This window comes from Genypterus blacodes, unplaced genomic scaffold (assembly GCF_046128005.1).
Source record: "Genypterus blacodes isolate CSIRO-AG114 ecotype Tasmania unplaced genomic scaffold, CSIRO-AGI_Gbla_v1 ptg000076l_1, whole genome shotgun sequence".
Taxonomy (NCBI): Eukaryota; Metazoa; Chordata; class Actinopteri; order Ophidiiformes; family Ophidiidae; genus Genypterus; species Genypterus blacodes.
The window spans coordinates 6,255,721-6,276,811 of NW_027466885.1; the positions used below are offsets into that span (position 1 = coordinate 6,255,721).

At 42.5% G+C, this 21,091-nt stretch overlaps 1 protein-coding gene across 1 annotated transcript; it reads left to right on the plus strand.

Moving 5' to 3' along the window:
- The first annotated feature begins 463 nt into the window (after positions 1–463).
- On the plus strand, positions 464–5,525 carry mettl4 (methyltransferase 4, N6-adenosine). Its single transcript, XM_076157936.1, has 8 exons — positions 464–890; positions 1,109–1,174; positions 1,348–1,708; positions 2,055–2,124; positions 2,213–2,387; positions 2,487–2,593; positions 2,695–2,786; positions 4,939–5,525. Exons 1-8 carry the CDS (start codon positions 669–671, stop codon positions 5,190–5,192), a joined length of 1,347 nt encoding a protein of 448 aa, XP_076014051.1. The 5' UTR covers positions 464–668; the 3' UTR covers positions 5,193–5,525.
- The last annotated feature ends 15,566 nt before the right edge of the window (positions 5,526–21,091 follow it).

Sequence of the window (21,091 nt, forward strand, 5' to 3'; positions counted from 1 at the left end):
CAGTGCTGATGGAGTACTCCTGGGCCCGGTGTACACCCAAGCATTTAAAAGTAGCTGCCAGCACACAGTCTCACTTTTGTCCCCCATGCCTCTGCACACTTTCTTAGTTTGGGTTTTGTTTGGCACTTACACAGCTGACTGTAATGATGCCCAGGGACAACATTTTTATTTCAAACTTATCTATTTTGTCACTTTTGTTTTTACATTATTTGATGATCTAATGCTTTTATATGTTCCCCATTCTTTGTTACAACCTGAGAGCCAGGGTGAAAAACATCAAAAAGCTAAATTACTCATTACCGCCACCTACTGGCTTGGAGTGATTCTGGCTAAATCAACTTGCCAGATTGAACATACATTTTCTTCCTTCTCTTCCCACATTATTCTTATGTACACATCTTATTTCTCTGTATATAATGTACATGTAAAATTAAATATTTGATCAATATTTAATAAAAGTTTTAGGCCCGTAAATCTACTTCCGGAAAACGCACGCAGATTTCCAAAAGCTCTGAGCACCTAACCCGGAGGAAATCAGTATGAAGGGAAATCCATATGCTATGAAGCATTGTTATTAGTGATGGCCGCCGTAGTTGCAGGCGAGCGCTTATTTTGAAGCAGCAGATTCTTAATTTTTATCGTGATACATCTTAGCTAAGTGTTTCACAATGTCGGTGGTATTTGCGAATACAAGAGGGTGTTTTTTGGATCCGCGTTCGCTCATTGAGCGTGGATATTCACGATGTATCCGATGGGGAGACGATCGAAAGTCACACATGAAATGTTGCTTTAAACGGCAGTGTTTTGAGACCACGAAAAGCCATTATAGTGTTACTGAGGATGCGGGGAATGCGGGCTTGGTGCAGAAAACAGACTTGAAAACAGCAAAGGTAAATGTCAGAGAAAAGAAACCGAGGTCTCTTAAAACATGTACAACAGCGACACTGCCTGGTGACAGTGCAGAATACCGGTTCATCTGTTAATGCAGTTTAGATTGAGAAACACAACACAACCCGTACCTCCTATAACTCCCTTATCCTAAAATATATGATCAAACGCAAATATCTTAACTTTCACTTACCCACCCACCATTTTATCCTTTCCCCAGAAAAGAAAAAGGAAACACACTGATCTCAACCAAGGAGAAATAGATTCACTGGCCCTCCATGCGAAGGTAGGTGACCCCTCACTCACCAACCTGAAGGCTTTCATTTTGTTTATAAAAACACAGTAGTAGTGTAAGCAGTTATTGTTTTTTACTCGGACCATCATGATTTCAGTTTATAACTGCATATGAAAGACATAAGTACAACAAATCAAAATGTGCTTTGTCATGTGATGATACAGATCAGGTCCATTATTCTGGAGGGAACCAGTTCCTTGGTGGATAATGTCAGATCCTGTGGATATCTGAATGGGGTGACTGACGGAGGGAGAGAGCCCCTTCCCTCCCCGGAGAGCAAACTTGTCTCTCTTTGTGAAATGGCTAAAGAGCTTCCTCTAATGGACGATAGCGTCCAAGAGGACTGCGTTCAGTTCCTCCATGCTGAGGATGGCCGTACGTCACATCTGGATTTGTTCTCTCGGGTAACAGAGAACAGGTTGGACCAGGCCATGTTGGTTACACTGATGGGAGAAGAGTATATCATACCGCCACACTCAGCCTTTCTGCTTTCAGATTTCACAAGAATACAACCTCTAGTTCACTGTGAGTACAGCATCATGACAAATAATGCAACTTCAGATACAACTCAAAACGCAGTAAAATAATTTTCCAGTGTTGGAAAAGATAGGACCAAATGATTTTGTAACCAGTGTATTTCCCTCAGATGACAGATTTAGTCTTAAATATTTGAACTAACTTTTGTTCAAATAAGAGGAAAAATCTTTGAAATCAACTGTTTGAGCTTTATTTTCCGTAGACTCTCCAACTCAAACACTTTTTTCCACATCAATCAGTCTTACAAGTAAAACATTTTTGTGAATACATCAAAATGAAACAGCTTTAGTTTGCCTATTTGATTGAGTTCCATAAATCTGCTTCTCTTCACCAGATGGTAGGACGTTTGATTTAATTGTTATGGATCCACCATGGGAAAACAAGTCTGTGAAAAGGAGCCGCAGGTGATTTAGCTTTCAGGTCTTTAAAATCACGTAAAGCTTGTTGCCTCATCACACTCATTTCCTTGTTTTTTTTCCTTTTATTTTGAAGATACGGCTTTCTGCCTTCATCCCAGTTGAAGAAGCTCCCCATCCCCCTGCTGGCATCCCCAAACTGTTTAGTTGTCACCTGGGTTACAAACCGGCCCAGCCACCTGCGTTATGTCCGCGAGGAGCTGTATCCCCACTGGGGCGTGGAGGTTGTGGCCCAGTGGTTCTGGGTCAAGGTAAAGGGAAATGTTGATTGACAGAAGCTCTTAAGCATGGATATCATCATACATGTGCTGTCACTCCATATGCATTAAGGTTTCGCTCTGTTCCCTTAGGTCACGTCATCAGGTCACTTTGTATTTCCCTTGGATTCGCACCACAAGAAGCCTTATGAAGTGCTGATCCTTGGCAGATATTGTCCCTATGCCAAGAACTCCCCAAGGTATCAAATATCCAAAATGTTGGACTCCGTATTCAAGTAAATGTTTTCTGTTGTAACACACATGAGCATATATTACAAACATTACTATCAACTACCTTTAGCTCTCCAGAGATCCCAGAGATGCCTGTGGAGGATCAGCGTGTGATTGTTAGTGTCCCATCAGCTCTCCACTCCCATAAGCCTTCACTCTCAGGTACATAGTTTGTCTTGTCCAATTACACTATATCAAATCAATTCTGCTATACTGTTCCACTAGAGGGCAGTGCAGCACCATCAATGATCGTTATGTTGCTTTCAGTGACTTGCTCCAATTCCTGCTACGGTCTATTATCTTATACAGTTGGAGTCATTGCAAAGTTATTCCATCTGATTGAGTCTAAATGTAAACATCGCTGACATGACAGGCCTGATGTGCTATTTGAATCACATTTGTATTTCCTCCATGTTGGAAAGGGAAATTGTTTGCTGCGTGTTTCAGTAGTGTCACAGTAATTGAATCAAATTTCCAATTCATCTGCTGGATATTTCTCTTTGAGAAGTGTGTGTACAGTTGTTTACAGTTTGCCCGGTTGAGTCTGTGTTGTAGACACGGCGAGGGCAGAAGCCGAGTCCTCACAACCTGACAGGAGTTAATTGTCAGAGGAGGAACTTCTGCTGTTTAGACATCAATTTTGTCCTCCTTCCATTGATTGTTGTTTGGCTGGCTTAGACTCTAACAGGGACTCTGCTTCTTAGAATCAATGTGAGACCTTGACAATGAATATGCAGAGACTGTGAATAAGAGAGCCTTGACGTCATTTCACTCCCTGCGATTTATTGTGCTATATGGAGAGCAAAACAAAGCCGGTGTTTGCCACTGCCCTTTCAGCACAGAGGGAAGGACCTGGCACCCGGAAATGGCCGGATTTTTGCAAACATACATCGATTTAAATCACAATGGTGCTTTTGTACGACTGTGATACCATAGAGACTACCGATGCCAGGAAACAGATTAAGATATGCCAGATTCTGTATGTGCACAGACCCTGCAGATTTAATCACAACCAGTTTATTCCCCCCTGTTGATTCTTAATTTTCTATGGAGTATTTCAAGAGCTTGTAATGGCCATGACATCTCATGTTCATACTGCGAAATCTGCACAGGATTTGCTTCCTTGTCTGTCTTCAGTCAGCGGGCAGCCTGGGTGTCGTGATGGCACAAGGAATGTGCCGCAGTGTTGAGAAACCTTGACCCACTTCTGTCGCCTCTCAGATGGGGATTCTATCAGTAGCATAGTTGCCATGGAGAGATGAGCGACGCCATTGCTCCCATATGCATAACTCGGCCTTGCCAGATGGTCTAAGTGTCCACACATTTCTGGATGTGAATGACCCAATGTGAGGTTTTTATTAATTGGGACCCCCTACAACTTTTAAGATTATGTGAAATGAATTGCCTTCAGCCCTCAGCCTGGAACTTTGAATGGTAATTAGCGGCTGAATGGCTGTTACTCATATCCATCTCACGTACAGGGACAATAAATTGTTAGGAATTCCTAGAATAAAGGTCATAGGAAGCATTCTTCAGTTGAAAGGAACAATATTGTTTTATTTATACACCTTCACCCTTGTATAGTTAAATAAATGTGTCATCAGCAGTTTCTGTTATATTGTTGAAATATCACATGGAAATTCTATGGAGACCTAAGCTGGGGCCTAAAACTATACCCTGTGGGACTCCACAAGTGTGCTGAGGATGAAAAGTTGTATAGTTGTGATTGATTACTCACTATACAGAAAAAGTAAAGCAACAGACATGTACACAAACTCTGTTGCATTAATTGAATTATGCAACAGATTTGGTCTGTTCTCTCCCGCCTGACCACTGAATTAGAGCTTAATGATAGACTGTGGCCATTGCTTTGAGTGCAGTTTAGCAACATTTTTCTTTCCCTCTGGTCTTCCTTGTCAGCAGAGTTATCCACAGCCCCATCTCAGAGTTTAGAGGATAATTAGACCTTTTATGCTCTTGTCCAACTTTGAGAGCTGAGTCACCGGTTGGGACTGTATTAGTCGCAAAGGTGCATGTTTGGCCTTTCCACTCTGCGGCTGTCTCCCTGACGTACGTAGGAACAGGACACCATGTTGTATAGTTTGGATTGGTTTGGGGTATCAGGGTTTTTTGAGCTCATTAGCTCCCTGTTTTGGCTGAGCATGAGGAAGGAGCAGAAGATCAAAGAGGAAGTGAAAAGTATGTCAGGTGTGCTGCTCCTGGAATATCAGATTCAAGGTCACTACAACATACCTGCTCTGACCTTTGCTATCCATTATTTGTGAGTTGTGAGTTCATCTTTTCTTTCTCACAGAGGCGTTGAAGCCGTATGTTGCGGCTGAAGCAAAGTGTTTGGAGCTGTTTGCCCGGAACCTGCACCCTGGATGGACCAGCTGGGGCAACGAAGTGCTCAAATTTCAGCACGCTAGCTACTTTACTCTGACACCCGCAGATGATCCTGTAGATGTGCGCGAAGAGAAGGCAACAGAAGAAGAAGAAGCACCAGCAGCACTCGGTTCACCTGGTCAACTCTCTCCTTCCTGCTGCCGTCCTCCCACTGTCGAATAATCAAAGACCGTCGATCAACATCTCCCGTCACATCACGTCGACATCTCAGTTTTGAATCTGAAATGTTTCTTTTGATCTGCTCTTCCGTTGCATGCAAGACCTTTGATTTCTTTTCTGGGTCTCGCTACACTTTCTGAGGTAGCGCATCGCAGGCAGTTGGAGAGATGAAAGTGCATTTCTGTTGGGCTGTTTTGAACCCAAGCAACTGGAGCATTCTGTCTCCTTTACATCCCTTGTGTGTAATCTTTGGCACGATATCTGTCTTTAAAATCATCAAAGTACGTCTACATCTGCACATTTTATACTGTTTTCATACATGTTTTGCAATAAAAGTGGATGAAAGTTCCATATTGTGTGCATTTCTAACATCAACGGCTACAAAAAAGATATTAAAAGATATTAAAAAGTAGAGCTGCTTAAAATGGGGCTAGTTGATGGTCAAAGAGGCCAAACTGTCACTTCCTGCACTCCTGACTGTCAAGGACACTCGATACTCTCCCAATATAATGAGTGAATTTCCCTTGATTCTGCTAAAAGGACACAAAGCGGCTCTTCCCTCGTGTCACACCTAAAGCCCCTCAGTGTAGCCCCCTAACCTCTCTCCCCTGTTGGGTGGGGCCTGGCTAATGAGTCTGGTCTCTAGCATGGGGGTGGGGGTGTGAGGGGGAGGAGGCCCTGTCACCGAGGCAGATGAGCATGAGTTACGGCCACTGCAGCACAGCGCTGCTAATGAAGCCGGGGCAAGACTCCTGCAGGATCATTTACACATTATCTCGTCACGCTCCGTCGCACACGGACACACACACACACACACACACCACTCCTGGCGTATCTGTTTCCCTCTATCTGTCCTGGGTAAAGTAAAGATGAGAGGCAATTTGATTTATTGTAATGAAGTCCTTCGTTGCCGAGGAGGATTTGACAGGAATCAAATTCTATTCTCATTTTCTCAATAAACAATATATCAAACTAAATGCTGAACCAATAACATTGAGACGATACAAAATTTCAACAATCAAATGGTTTTGAGCTTCTTCAATCCTTTATTTCCTCTTTTATGTTTTGGCAGTTTTATTTGTTGCTGGCATGGGGATTACAATCTTGTATTAAATTCAGCAGGTTTATGACCTTTTTATTTTCATTTTAAATAAAAGCAACAAGGGGGATTATTGCACCTTTCTATATGCTTTAATGTGTTATATATTACCGATAATGTTGCAGTTAAGGCCTTTACTGAGGCAGTGGGGAAAAGCAAACCCTTACATCAGAGTTATGACGACTCTTAACTTGTCAAGGCCATATTGAAAAAAGGTAAAATATAAGGGAGACGTCAATAAGCTACAACTTTAACTTACACTTTCATTGCTCTGTGGAAAATAAAACAGCACTGTTCCACTGGGTTTAATATATATATAAGAATCATGAAGAAATACATTTTGTAGACCTAAGTTTCATTATTGTTCTTACAGTATTGTGGCTTATATAAGCAATTTGTCACTCTGCAAGGTTGCCCTGCTGTCATCAGGTGTTCTATTCATTTCATGTATTGGTGCAATGAAAGGCAAGTATAAAATAATTATAAAATGCTCTGTATACCAAACACGTAAGCAAATATTGTGAAAAGATTATAATAGATTGCTGTGCGTCAAATATGAAATAAGCTTGAGAAAGTGTAGGTGGAAACGTTTGTCTAAGGACTTGTCAAGGTCTTTGGTATTATCTGTGTGTGCACAAATCTGAAAATCAAACCATAGAAACTCTCCCACTCATCTGTGATTTTCTCAGAACACCTTGCATAGGGTGTAAATGAACGCGCTGATGCTTATGAAAGTCTGAGTTGAGTACGTGATGCCTTTAGCTTCTATTGTCCATAAAGCCTTCGATTGATTGTCTGTCTCAACCTTGCCACATCATACCTGTGCCGGACATTGCGTCCATGATTCTTCTTCGTCTTGCCTCTATTCTCTTTCATCACTACAGCCTTTTGTGCCTCATAGTCTTCATGTCTTCCAACACTGCAGAATGATGTCAGCAAGGCCTTTTCTTTGAGGCGCCAGAAAGAGAGGCTGTCTTGTCAAACTCAAGATGAAGAACCAGGGCGAGAGTCACCTTTCCTCCTCCGTTTCTCTCTCCCACGTCATTAAAAACTCGGGTACTTAAGGTGCCATTATGTGTGACGTGCCGGCTTTGCTTGTTGTAGTTAAAGTAAAAATAACGGATGATCTGGTGCGAGATATGATATTGTTGCCTGTGGTAAGCTGGCAGATCTCCCATGGGTATGAGTGGGGTGAGGAAAAGTTGCTGTAAATAGTGGGAAGCCTTGTCAACAACTTCGTCACACAGACGGCAAAACAAAGTCTTTGGTTTAGCGACAGCCATGCAGCACATGGCAGCACGGACAGATTTCCCAGAGGAGGCAGCAGGGGGATGAGACATAATTATATCCTAAGAGGTCCAAGATTCCATCTCCGCTGGTCACACACACATACACAAACACGGAGCAGAAACATCTAAAGAGTCAGCAGAGAGAAGCGAAAACTACAATGAATGAGAAATCACAGTTACTATTTTGATTAGCCAATTTCATCAGAGGGAATATGAAGGAGTAGAAATCCCTCTTGTGGTTCACAGTTAGAACCACAAAGTTTGATGCTGCTCTATGTTCTTGCAGTCTCGATCAGAACGTTAGTAACATTTTCTAACTGTAAAATCCATTCATTTCTGTCTCTGGATACTGATGGCCTGATGGCAGTTTATCAACTCAAGTGACAAAGTGACTGACAAAGAATCCTTCATAATTCCCTCTTCATCAGTCTGAAACCTGAGCTGAGAGAGTCAAACACTGACACATTTCCTTCAGATATATAGCATAACATTACTCATCATCCAAAACTTTCATATTCAAATCAATGATTCTGAGAGAGACATTGTGTCGCACCTTCATTTCCTTTCAGATTCACATTCAGATGATAATTTCATCCGTTTACTTCCAAATCCGAAACGATGGGAGTCAAAGCAAACACTCTTCTGAATAACTTAAACACATTTTTGAGGAGGTAAATTCTGGTAATGTAATCTTGATTTAACACAGCTCAGCGTGCTTTATGAAATGTTTCAGAGTCACTCAACAGACGCGATACATCTGGCTGTCATTAAATATGCATATGAAGAGATGAGGAAGACGAGTGCTTGGGCTAAGTCGGGCCACGGTGCAGCTCGCAGGGCTCGGCGAGGAAGATTACATTACACATTACCTGGACTCACATTTGGCAGATACACACCGAGAGCATTACATGTTATTCCAGTAAGAGCGATCAGATACCATCAGAAAAGAAATGTTTCCTCAAATTGAATCAGCCCCTTTCCTGTGATGTAAGAGAGGATTGTCCCAAATGTCTCCAAAGACATCCCCACCTGCATTACATACAGAAATGAATGTGACTGTAAAGTATCATATTCAGGCAACATAACCAAACCCCAAGTATAATCTTTACCCTAAAAAAAATTTCTGAAGACATTTTCTTTAAACTGGCAAACTGAGCCATGTGTTTTCCCGCCCAAAGCATGTGTCGGGATTCCCTTGACAATCTTCCCTTGGCAACTGAGTATGAAAGAAGTGAATTTCACCCGTCTCTTGTTTCTGATAGTCTTACAGAGCTCACTGCTAATCAAACTACTCACTTCCCTATTGTGAATTATGAATGGCTGCATGAGTGAAACTATTCCGGGATTCCGACTCTATTTCCCCTGGGCCACCTGCGAGAAATTCCTGTCTGGAGTCGTGTTCACATTAAGCTCATTTTCCAATTCTTTGCACCCTCTCGCTCCTCTCACTGTCAGTGCAGTCAGATGGACAGACGGCTCCATCCATATTCATTCACAGGATACCTCACATCTCTCATGTAAAGATCTGTCTACCATCGAGCAGCATGTGTCAGCAAGTCGATGACAAGCTGTTGGAGAAGAAAATAAGGCTCATTCTGAACATCTGACCATGAGAAGCAACTCAAATACACACAGAGGAAGATACATTGAGGGAAATGAGCAGTTTAGGTGTCAGAATGACTGACAGGTGGTTCCTCAGCTTAGTGTCAAATTTACTAATGTTTAGCCTTTGTCTGAATCGTGTCTTTTGCATGTCCACTTTTGTCTTTTGCTCTGTTTTTGGCTTTTATTTAACAAGGCACCAACTCTTTAAACTCTGAGAATTGATAACTTTTAAAATCATCCTTTTACGTACATGAAACACCATCATGATCTCAATCATTTCATTCGTCATTGAAAGATAAACAAGCTTGTTGTCACGCGTCATTGCTTTGCTGAGGAAGTTTGCAGTTAGTTCTGTGTCAAAAATGGGTCATGTTGCACGGCGGTGCTGCTGCTGATGCTGGCTATTCCGCCGTGAGTCGACTAAATTAAATCACACAAGTTCTTGAACTGTGGGAGTGAAATTAATCTATGCAAATGTATAAAAGCCAGGGGCTGCTGTTTAATACAAATTGTATTCAAGAATTCCTTTGTGAAATCGTGTATGTGTGATTAAAACTAGATGATAAAAATAAATGTGCCTTTGATTGTGGAGCCTCTATAGTGCCACAGAGTCAGACAGAAGTGGGAGGATAATGTGATTAGACAGTGGAATGAGATTTCAACAGGTGAGTGAGCTCTTTAATGAGAGAGGAGACGGTTTAATACATACTTTAACTAAGTATCATACTCTCTATTCCACTACATTTATCTAATGGCTGTTCCAATACTTAGCAGATTTTTATCTTTGTTCTTTCTACGATATTATGAATAGTATGATACCAATAATAAAAATGTGATAAACCCTTTGTATGAATGAAAATTGTTGTTTACTTTTACATAGGTAAACTTTGAATGCCATATATTCACTTTCAAGTACCTCGACTGATACTTATTCATTCCTCCCTTTCATCCTCTATGTACTCACTATTGCTTTACAGTAAACACTGATGTAATGATGTCATGTCGTCCGATGAACCAGAGAGTATTTAGTGAGCCTACGGCCTCAGGCTGTGTCATCATGGAGACATTTCATTAGTTTCGGCCGCTTTCCGGCTGCGGCGCCTGCAGGATTTGTTCTTCTCCTGACCGTGGAAGGTGATTGGCTTCCTCTGTCTGTGTCCTGTAGTGGCACTGAGCAGCCTTCATTCATTACAAGATGTCCTTCACCTCATTAGGTTTATTGTATTGCCAGACCTCAGAGGTGCCATTAGACAGGAAATACACAGCCACACGCAATTGTCGTTCCCTTCCCATAATACAATCAATTTTCCTAAATTGGGTGTCTAAAATGTGTCAGCCGCAACGGTCTTACTCAGCAACAGGACCGACTTTGTGTAGCTATAGAGCTCCATGCATGCTTGGGTGGTGAATCATTATTGGGGTTATTTTTGCATCAAGTTGTGCACGTTGTCAGGTTGAGCGGGAGAATACCAATCCCCCGTCTCTCCTAAGCAAAGGTCAGTGGTGTTTGAAACAAAGCTCTGTCAGACACTAATATGACAGTGGGCCCCTCTTCCACTCTTAACCGGCTCTGCTTTATGAGCCTTTTTACCTGCTGTAGTCATTCAAGGAAATCTTTAGAGGAAATCAGACAAGCGAATTCTGACTTGGCCACTACGACAAACTGCATGTCACGATGATCCTCAGGAGCTTCAAACATGGCTGTGAAAGACTGAATGGAGTCAAATTCAAGAAGACAGTTTCATCTTGTTCCTGTCTCCTTATTGTGACAATTGAATGAGTTTTAGGTGACATTTTAACACAGCATCAACTTTGGGTGGCTTGAAGCATCCACGACTGGACAGGGACTGAGTGTAACACAGCAGGTTGTTCATGAGGGATTCTGTATCAAGCCTGATTAGCACTAAAACACTCTAAATGTCTGTTTCGCCTCTTCACATCAGTGAGTGTGACAGACGCTTGAGCTCTGGACCAATGAGGAAGAGATTTCAGTTGCCCTCACCCACTGTCTTCACATACCACACCTGGATTCCTTAATTATAATTCTAGAAATAGGGTGGAAATGAATTCATTAGTAAGCTAATTTGTTTTAGATGTTAGTGCCATGAAGTATTAACAGGAAATCAGGCCAACAGTCATGGCTGTCGCGCGGCACACGAAGGGTTAAATGTGAGTTTGGGGTGTGGGTTTGTGTTCATGTGGCGGCAGCGGCGTCAGATTGCTGCCGGTGAGAGCCAGCTGCCCTGTCAGTCAAAGCAGTTTCCATCAATCACAGTCCCAGTGGTGAGTTGATGCCGGCCGAACTCCCTCCTCTGCACAATAACAGCGGCAACAACCTCTATTTTTTTCTCTACCGTGACCTTTAAGGAATATATGCAGACAATGCAGGGATGTCCAAGGTGACATTTAGCAAATGTGCTTTATTAGAGTGGTGTTGTTCACACACTTCCACAAAAATAGAAAAGCAGATGCATAACCTCCAAACACATGTAAAGTAAAACTACCTCGATCAGCCTTTTCTACAAGAAGCCAAAGTAATACATTTTAGGATGGCAAAAATAGCTTAAATTCAATAACTTACTGTGTAAACAAAACCACAGTGGGGTGACTGTTCAAACTGGCTGCACATACTGCAGTATGGATTGTGGCTTTATGGAAAGAAGCAGATGGATAACCTTTGTTGAGTATTGACCCAGACTCTAGTGTTCTGATATTGACCCGACTGCAGGAGAGGTGATGAAGCGAATGTAATAAAGAACTCTGTGGAGTTTATTTGGTCAAAGAGAATTTAAAGGAAATTGTATTAAAATTTATTGTAAAAGCAATAAACAGATCGGACCAGATTGTGCCTGTGTACTTTGCTGTTTGTTTTTTTAACTTCAAGACATATATAGGAGTTTTGCCATTACAGGTCAGTTACATGGCACTTATGTGTGTATGATGATGAAAACAGGCAAACAATCCTGTGCAATCTACAGGCACCATAAAAACAAAGCAATAACAACCACACGTGCAATAAATTTCAGCCTCACGACACCTAACAGTTCAACATTACGCAGCATATATAACAGCCGTGAACTGTACAGGGTTCCTGTTATTGTCATATCAAAGGTTGCCTCTCACTCAAAGAAAATGTTGCAGCAAAGTGAAATATCATGCTTGTTAATCCATCACAGAGTGAAGCGTCTCCACCCAGGAGAACAGTCTGCTCACATCTAAGAAAAGCTGTGGCAATGGAAAAAAAACCCTGTAACTATTGCCACTTATAACGACGAGGGACCATGAATCATCCACGCTGACTCTACTGAGAGTTATGATGGGAATTGAATAGCAATGAATAACTGAGCTTGACGCTGATGTTTGCATGAAAGGTTGAATTAAAGGTTGGGTGTGAAAATGAGATATTCCTCTGTCTGTTCTATAGTGCCAATGAATAATAACTAATAATAATAATAATACCCTACTACAGGTAAATCATATTAGATGATTCATAGTTGAGTCATTTTGTTTTCATGATCAAGTTGGAAAGGACATTACATTTGTGTGTATGTGTGTGTGTGTGTGTGTGTGTGTGTGTGTGTTTTATTCTATTGATTTCTGTATCAAGACATCATCGTTCAGATCAAAGGCCAGTTAAAAGAATCAAATGCTCATTAGACAAATGAGTTTCACCTTTAATGCTGAGCGATAACGACGGACACCGACACACCTGGAATTAATTTCAAAGTGTATAGATTGTAGTGACTGAATGGATTTAAATGAATAATTATTATCTAATTATATGGTTCTTAGGCAAATTAACTCATCTGTGACTATTTTTCGAAACTAAGGTCACAAGTTTCCTTTACAAGCTCAGAAGTTTGTTGGTGAGAAGAGTTTATTAAGAGAATATTTGATGTAATATGACTCTTAATTTGAAGTGACGACATCGAGTTGTAACTTTTTGGAGTTGTCCTATTTTAAAGTTCCAAATGAAAGCATATGTTCCTGCCTGACTCCGTACCTGCAGGCTCTCGCCGCGGTGATTTCCAATGTGTTCTTCACTATAGTGGCCTGCAGCACCTGCCACGCCACATAATGCTTCACATGTCACATTTCCAGGTCGACACTATTTCACTTACCTGTTATTTGCCTCTCTCCTGACAAAGCTGCTTTAACCAGCTAATGATATATAACATATCCGGCACTTTATTGAAATCCATTTCACAGCCTTGTGTAATTACTCTGCCCTCAGCCCTCTGGCAAGGCACAGACTATAAACCCAAATAATTACCACTCTGAATCTCTCCGGCCTGTCAGTGGGACAAACATTAACCTGCTATTGCTCGGCGTTATTTACAAAGTGACGTTCTCTTGTAGTACATTACGATAATGTGAATTCAAAGAAAGAAATAATCTCATTAAGCACCATTAGACTCACTTGGTTTGTTCTGAATAAAGGACTCTGCAGAAGTTGTTGTATTTCCCCTCACCGCCACTAGGGGAAACACAGGCCCCGGTCGAGGTGCTCTGTCTGGTAAAACATTTCATTGCATGGGGGCTGAGTTTTGAAGACGGTGTTAACAACACTGGGGTGGTGAGACGTCGTGCTGCCAACCAGCTCAGCAAGAGAGAGCGACAGGCTGGTGACAGGCTGGGAGCACAGGCCTCAGTGAGTCACTGATGTGGGACAGCAGTGACATGCCTTCACTTCGCCAGCCGCTCTCCAGGGCTCCGGGACTCTATTTTAGAGAAGAATGACTTGAAAAGTGATGGCAAATAGCAAGAGTGTAAGTGTGAAGGAGACAAGGGAGGGGCGAGAGGATACAGGAAAGGACCTTTTGTTTCTTCAAAACAGTGAGACCAAGAAATAAAAGCAAAAGTCTTGACCAACCAGATGCAATATGGACTCTCTACTTCCTGTCACTGAAAAGACCAATAATGACAAATATGGCAAATAAGTGGCAAATTTGTTTTTGTTGAATTTAACTCTGTGAATGAATTTAGCTCCCGGATAACTATCAATTTGAATGTCTGAGTGTAACAGGGCTGGGGATCAGTGAGAGGTTTGAATCCCCGATAAAAACTATGGGATGTGTGATGTGTATGTTCCAGTCTGTATACTTGCGTGTGGTGTTGGGGTGTTGGGAACTTGTGTGTGTGTGGTGGTGAGGGAGCAAAAAGAGAGCTCAGAGCGGGTTTTGTCAGGGATAATAATATCCTCTATTGTCCCCTTCATCATCTCATGCTCTCCCTCCCTTTCAGCTGAGTGAGGAGGAGGACTAGGTGAGGGTGAGCTATGTGTAGCAGTCTGTAGCAGTCTGTGTTGAGGCGCAGGTACTCTGAAATTTCAAATGAAATATCCACCATGGTTTAATGTCTGTGGAATGAGCGTGTGACCTGCGCCTCCAGGGTTATTGTTTGTTTTGTGTGGTGGTGGTGGGTAAAATGATTACATTTTAATTCCTGCCCGTGCATCTTAACGCTATCTTAAGAGTCAATAAAGCTGAAATTGGTGAGAATGAAACGGGGACTGAATCTGAACTTGTGTGTGCTAATGAGGTGCACATCCATCTCCCTGAAAGCTAGAGGGAGACAGACCAGCGTCAAATACTTTGGCTTACTGGATAAGGTGTTGTATCCAACATTTACTAAAGCTGCGTCTGCGGTGCTTCACGTGTCACCGCTTGAGCTCAGTGCAGAGAGGAAAGGGACAGCTACACCCTCGTTCACTTTGGACAGCTTGTTATAAAGTTAAGACGGTGGCCCAAACTTTTCATTCCTCTTACATGCACGAGCCTTCCGCCTTTCCAATCAATACATGATTGATGCTCATGTGAACATAGCAGAGGATTTCCCCCAGGACTCATCCATAACATTTCCTTAATGATTACAGGCCTGTGCCCTCGCTAAGGACGGGGTGAAGTGAAGGGGGAGGATATAATGGTTTGACCACTAAACTCTCACAATGAACGGCTTAATTAGGCTCCTTTTGGGCCAGTCTGGCATTTACTATCACCTTAAATAAAGCCTTGTCTAGAAGGTACAACTGCCCACCACTCCTACACACACACTCTCTCACACACACACGCACGCACACTCTCCCTCAGCACCAATCTCTTCTTTGTCCTCTGTTGCCCAGGCAGTCAAATCTAAGCCCACTCTTCCCTGACGAGGAAAGGAGGAAAGGACAGAAAACTTAACTAATTCCTGCCACTATCCGTGACTTTATTGCATGTTGTTGTGACCCTGAGCTCATTATCACCTACCATTCGTCATATGTTTGTTTTTAAATGTCAAATTAAGTCTAGGATGATGTTTGTTTTCAGCCAGGATCCAATCTGCTCCTACTGCATGTTGGTACTGTAGCAGGGTGTAGCTGAGAACACAATGAGATCAGAGGAGTAAATGAAGTAAACATGGCAAATGCAACATAATATGATTCGTTATCTTAATTTAATCAGGCTGAAATGAAAGCATGAGTACCTTAGTTGACAAAAAATGAATGTATCTAATCAAATGTTTGCCCCAGGTCACAGGAAGTCCTTGATAATGTCAAAATTAAAATCACATAAGCAAAGTGATACAGTGTAAAATCTATTAGATGAAACTAACTGTAATGACCATGAGCAGCAATAACACTTGAGACTCATTTTATGATAAGATGATGAGATCGCCCAGAGAATCAACCCTACATGTGGTTTCCTAAGAGGTAAAATGAACGTTAATCACAAAAACTCTGCAAAAGAGGCAAAGCTGAGCTCCTGTTTGGGCCCACGGGACTCTGCTGAGACAACCTGCCTATGACAACATGACCTATCAGCCTTAAGACAAAAGTCTTCAAACAGATGTGTCTGGTAATGTGAGTTAACGGAGGGTCGGGACCTGCAGAGAGCAGCGTCTTGTGCCCTTCTTAACCTGTCACGGCTAGTCTGAAGACTACTCAATCAAGCCGCCAAAGACAGAAAGAAAAAAAAAGCCGAGGTGAACGAGACACAGAGGAGATCTTGGAGGCTGTGTGTATTTATATCCCAGAGCATTTTCTTCTGCAGCTCTGTCTCTGTCTTTGTGTGGAGGGCTTCTAGAATGAGCTACCTGGACAGAATCACCGTGACCCGCCGTGGAAAACGTCAAGGCTTGTGAGATAAAGCTGAGATTAAACACTGCAGCGTGATCGCCAGGGATGCGGGAACGGCAGCCGCTCAGAATAGATGCACCCATGGGAAAGTATGTGGGTGATGTTTGTGCTTTGTGTGTTGTCGAAGCAGTTATTCATGGACGTATTTTCCTCATGTTTCTGGGAGTCTCCCTTTGAAGAGTCTGTCCATGTACTGTTAAATATAAGCTGCTAACTCCAGACTTATACATGGAAAAATGTTTTTGAGGTGATTCTAATTTCTATGCAAAGCAATATTTCGCAAGTGTAAAAATATCATATGCAACGAAGGAGAGGTTTTTGTGTGTGCATATGAATGAAGGGGTCAAAAATAACGAGAAGGTGTTATGTAACATTCACCTGACAGCCACTGGCTCACCAAACGTGCTTTCTGCATCCTAATGAGCTGTCAGGATGATGATGCGCAACAGCAAACCCGATTGGTCCAGACAAAGTAACAGACATGTGTGTCACTATCAGGCACACTCATGCACACACTTAACCTGAGCCTCACAGATGTAAACGCTGCTTTGTCTTCGTTAATGATCCTTCCTGTTCAAGTGGACAACCTGTTACCATATCATCAACCCGACAACATGAGAGTAACTCATGGGCATCACAGTGGGAAGTGACACAGGAATGACACTTAAATGTTTCAATATGTGGTGGTGTATCTCCACACGGGGAGGCATCACTCTGTGGGGGCTCTGGGTGACATTTGACTACAGCTCCAGGAGGGCCAGATGTGTTGCTTTGATGGAAAAGCGACGTGTCAGCTCAGAGTAACAGCGTGACAGTACAGGGGAAGACCAATCCCAGGGATGGGATCCGAACCCTGGGCGCCCTCGGCCAAATAATAGCGCGGAGTGACAAACACGCTATCTCGGGAGGGGATGGAGGGTTTGAAGGACGTTTGGAAGCATCTTCACGCTGATCCGTCTGCCCCCGAGAGTCCTGGAGACAAAATAAAAGCAGGAAATAAATAAAGTGGACTTATCACTTACTGCCTGTCAATTACAGCGAGGTCTTATCAAGGCATCCAGCTTTATTAAAATGCAGAGCACTGACAGTCCAATAACCCCTGACAAATTAATTGAATTTTGACAGACGGCTCATAACAAGAGAGCAATCTCAGTGGAGAGACATCGATAAGCTTGTCTGTTTGAGGGCCATAAAGCGCCTTATATGACTCCATAATGTTTGCACACGTAGAGTCGCACTCGTAAATTCATTCAACAACAGAATTGAATGATTTAAGTACATTGTGGAATCATGATAGTGAGGTTTCTGTTAATGGACTGAGGATGATAACGTGAAGTCACAAAGTCACGTAAGCCACAGCGCACTGCTTCTCTGAGAGGCGTTTGGCTCATTTTAAGGTGGAGCAAAGGCACATGAGTAATTTAAAAGTTTGAGAGGGCAAAGTGAAGAGTGTGACGTTTCTTACAGCTCACTGCTGAAACCTGTGAAAGGTGTGGTAGCTCCTTTCTTCACCAGAGCAAATCAGGATCGATACAGATGAAAGGAGCGTTGCCGAGCGCAGAGACGATCTTGATTTTCCGGGGTGTTTCATTTTGTGCAGCTCTAGCTCGCTCTCCTGAGAAGATACTGGGAATAAAAGCTCTCATTTCTTTTCCTCTGGGAGAGCCGGGGTATTGATAGTCTCATGTTCAATAACCTGGGTTCGGTGTCACTTATCTGCACCCTGACCCCTCCCTGCACTTTAACCTTTAACCTTAACCTAAAACCTCACTCACATTCCAACTGTGTCCAGATTCTCCACCTTTTTAGACACAAAATCCAGATTAGTTACCAACAAATGAAGAAAGGAACATTTTATTCCTCTGAATCAAGTAGTAGATTCAAGTTGTGCAATAGTATCCACCACTATCTCATTGCCTCAATATCATTTGTGCTTCATAACTTGAGGAGAAGCACTAATAGTACTAATATGTACACAATTAGGAATTTCATGATTGCTTTTCATTTTGCAAGCTGATTAATTTAGCTCCATTTAAAAGCAACAAGTGCCTTAAAAATTAAAATAATAAACCACAAAATCACCATCGCAACGCACAAATTATACAATTTGTAGATTCACGCTGAATATAGTATTGCTTTAAATGTGTGTGATCTATTCCAAGATCTTTCATTTTTATGCATCTTGGCCTCTAAAGCTGCAGGTTAATAGATCTATCACTATCAAAAGGCTGTTCTCATGTCTTGTCCTTGTCCTTGAGTTAAAGGGAGCTATTTGAGGAGCTCCCCCATTATCACATCACCCTCTGAGCCTTGGTAGTAAGTGGGTGCCAGATTGCTTAATTAAGGCCTGATTTCCTTTGTCGTAAAAGAGGGCTAAGTCGCTGTAAAGTGCAGGAGTGCTTGCGACACACACTGATGGAATGCTTTGTTTCGTTTAAGATGCAGATGAAAAAGATGAACCCTCTCGTTGATCAGTGAGACAATTGAGTTGTTAAACGTGATTGTGGTAGAAAGAAAAAAGAAGAAGAAGAAGAACATTGTGTCTGTGATGTCACTGATTGAAACCTTGCGTTTGTGCCCGGCGACATGGAGCAGAGACATGTATAGCAGGCGTGTACCAGCATTTACAGGCACACAAGATAAATTGGAAGAGGCTGCAAGACCCAGCAGAGGTGACGTTATCCAGCTCTGTGTGAAGCTTTGGCTGGGAAACACTGACTGAGAGTGGGCGGAGTGTGAGAGTAGAAGCGTGTTTGTTTGAGAAGGTAAATAATCCTGAGTTGTACCTGCTTCGTGTGCTGGGATATTACCTGGGTTGACCTTTTCCCCTCCAGGTGACAGGATGCAGATCGGTGGGAGAGCGCGGCGGGGGTGCCGTGATTAGACCAGATCAGACCTGCAGGGTGCGGTGTTCTTTTCACCGCTGTCACACACGTCAAACAGTCAGGAGTCCCCATCAGGTAGGAAGGAGCAGCAGGACGCAGGCTGGAGGTGGAGAATGACTCAAACCTTCGCTCCTCTGTTTCTCCCGTGTCTCCACCGGCCCTCTGACCCTTAGGATGCTACAACTTATGAATGTGTGCGTGTGTGTTTGTGTCTGTAGGTGGGTAGGTGTGTAGGCAGATGTGTGAGGTGAAGAGAAGGAGGAGGGGAAGTGTATGAACCCTGCACAGCTCTCACTCTGAGAAAAATCTAATTTACACCTTGTTCACACTGTTGGGCTGCATAATGCATGAGCTCCATTTTTAATAATAAAGAGAATGGGAGGAAATGTAAACGACCGTGCATGAATTTACATAACGCCAGACAGTTTCCGCACGATGAATATGCTGTTAATATAACTTGCAACAATGAATTAAAATCAAACGCCGGCTGCTTTATTAAAAATTGTAAACACAGACAAGCAACATCCAAGCCAATATAGCAGAGATGTAGAATGTAATAGGGAAATAATATACACAGGGATATATAGGGCATATGGGTGTGGCAGTGTTCACATAGATATCTTCACATTTCAAACTATTTTAGTGCATCTTAAAGGTACAAAGGCAGATTTTGTTTGTATCACGATTTGAGCACTTTTTTTTGCAGATTTGATGTCACTTAAATCACCCAAAGCCCTTATTTCAGTCAATGTTGTGTTTTGTTTAACAGGATGCTATAGGAAGGACCTGCAAATATGAATATGCAGCACAAATAGAGTGAAACATTGCCTATATGTGTCTATTAGTGAAATGATAATCGAGGAGAAAGAAGGAATGATATGTAAATGAAGCATTCGTGTGTACACAGGAGAACATTAATTATTCATCCACACGTGTAAATCTCAAAATATGGCGCTCAGTCACTTGCAGACAGTGAGAGACAAAGTGCTGCTTGTGTGTGCATCATAAGAAGGAACCATTCCTCTCCATCTGTGTGTGTGTGTGCGTGTGCCTGTGTCACTGCGTGTGTTCCTTCAGTTTGATGCCAAAGCTCATCTGTTAAACTGTGAACGAGAGACGGTCAGTGGAACATCTGGTCACACTGTTAAGTCGTGGACATGTGTGAGCCTGTAGCAGCCACACGCGTGTGTGAGTGGAGCTCCGCCTCCAGCTAAACCCACCTCAGATTAGAGCACAATGAATCCGTCACAGTTTATTTACCCCGACAAGATGGAATGAACGACTTAGTGCTTCCATCCAACTTTTAATAAAGACTACACATTTGTCAGAGCTCCACGGGGGCCACGAGGTCCGGGGAAGTAATGAAAGACGTCACCTGGGAGGGACAAAACAGGAACGGCCGTCAGGCTACCTGTCAAAGCTCAGTCGGTCTTAACAGACAGGCCTATCCAGGGAGCCTTGGCGGGGGGAAGGCATTGATTGATTCTCTAATACAGAGTAAAGAATAATCACACTCGCAGAGAAGTGACTTTGACATCGTGCTCTGATTCATTGGCAATGACTTCACACACAGAAATAATAAAATGTGAAGTGACTCACTTTTAATTCAACATTTCAAGGAAATATTTCAAGCTTTTTTACGGCCTGTTATCGTTTAAACTGCTGAATGTCTTGATAGTGAAAGGTATGGAGGCTTTCCAAGACAACGTGGGCGATGGGGACGTAAAGTCTGTACGTTTGTATTAGTAATAAAAAAGAAAAACAAAACAATTCAAATGACTACTATATCTCTACTGTCTGGGGGCTGAAGGTTGCCATGTTTGTTTTGGAAAAGCCGTCGCAGCAGAATAAAGGGTCATCTGCCTTTGTGGGTCTGCTTCGACGAACAACCGCAGACGTCAGCGGCT

Coding starts and splice junctions, on each gene's coding strand:
- mettl4 (XM_076157936.1), top strand. CDS start 669: ATGTCGGTGGTATTTGCGAATACAAGAGGGTGTTTTTTGGATCCGCGT. Junction 1,175..1,347: donor CACTGGCCCTCCATGCGAAG/GTAGGTGACCCC, acceptor GTGATGATACAG/ATCAGGTCCATTATTCTGGA. Junction 2,787..4,938: donor CCATAAGCCTTCACTCTCAG/GTACATAGTTTG, acceptor TCTTTCTCACAG/AGGCGTTGAAGCCGTATGTT.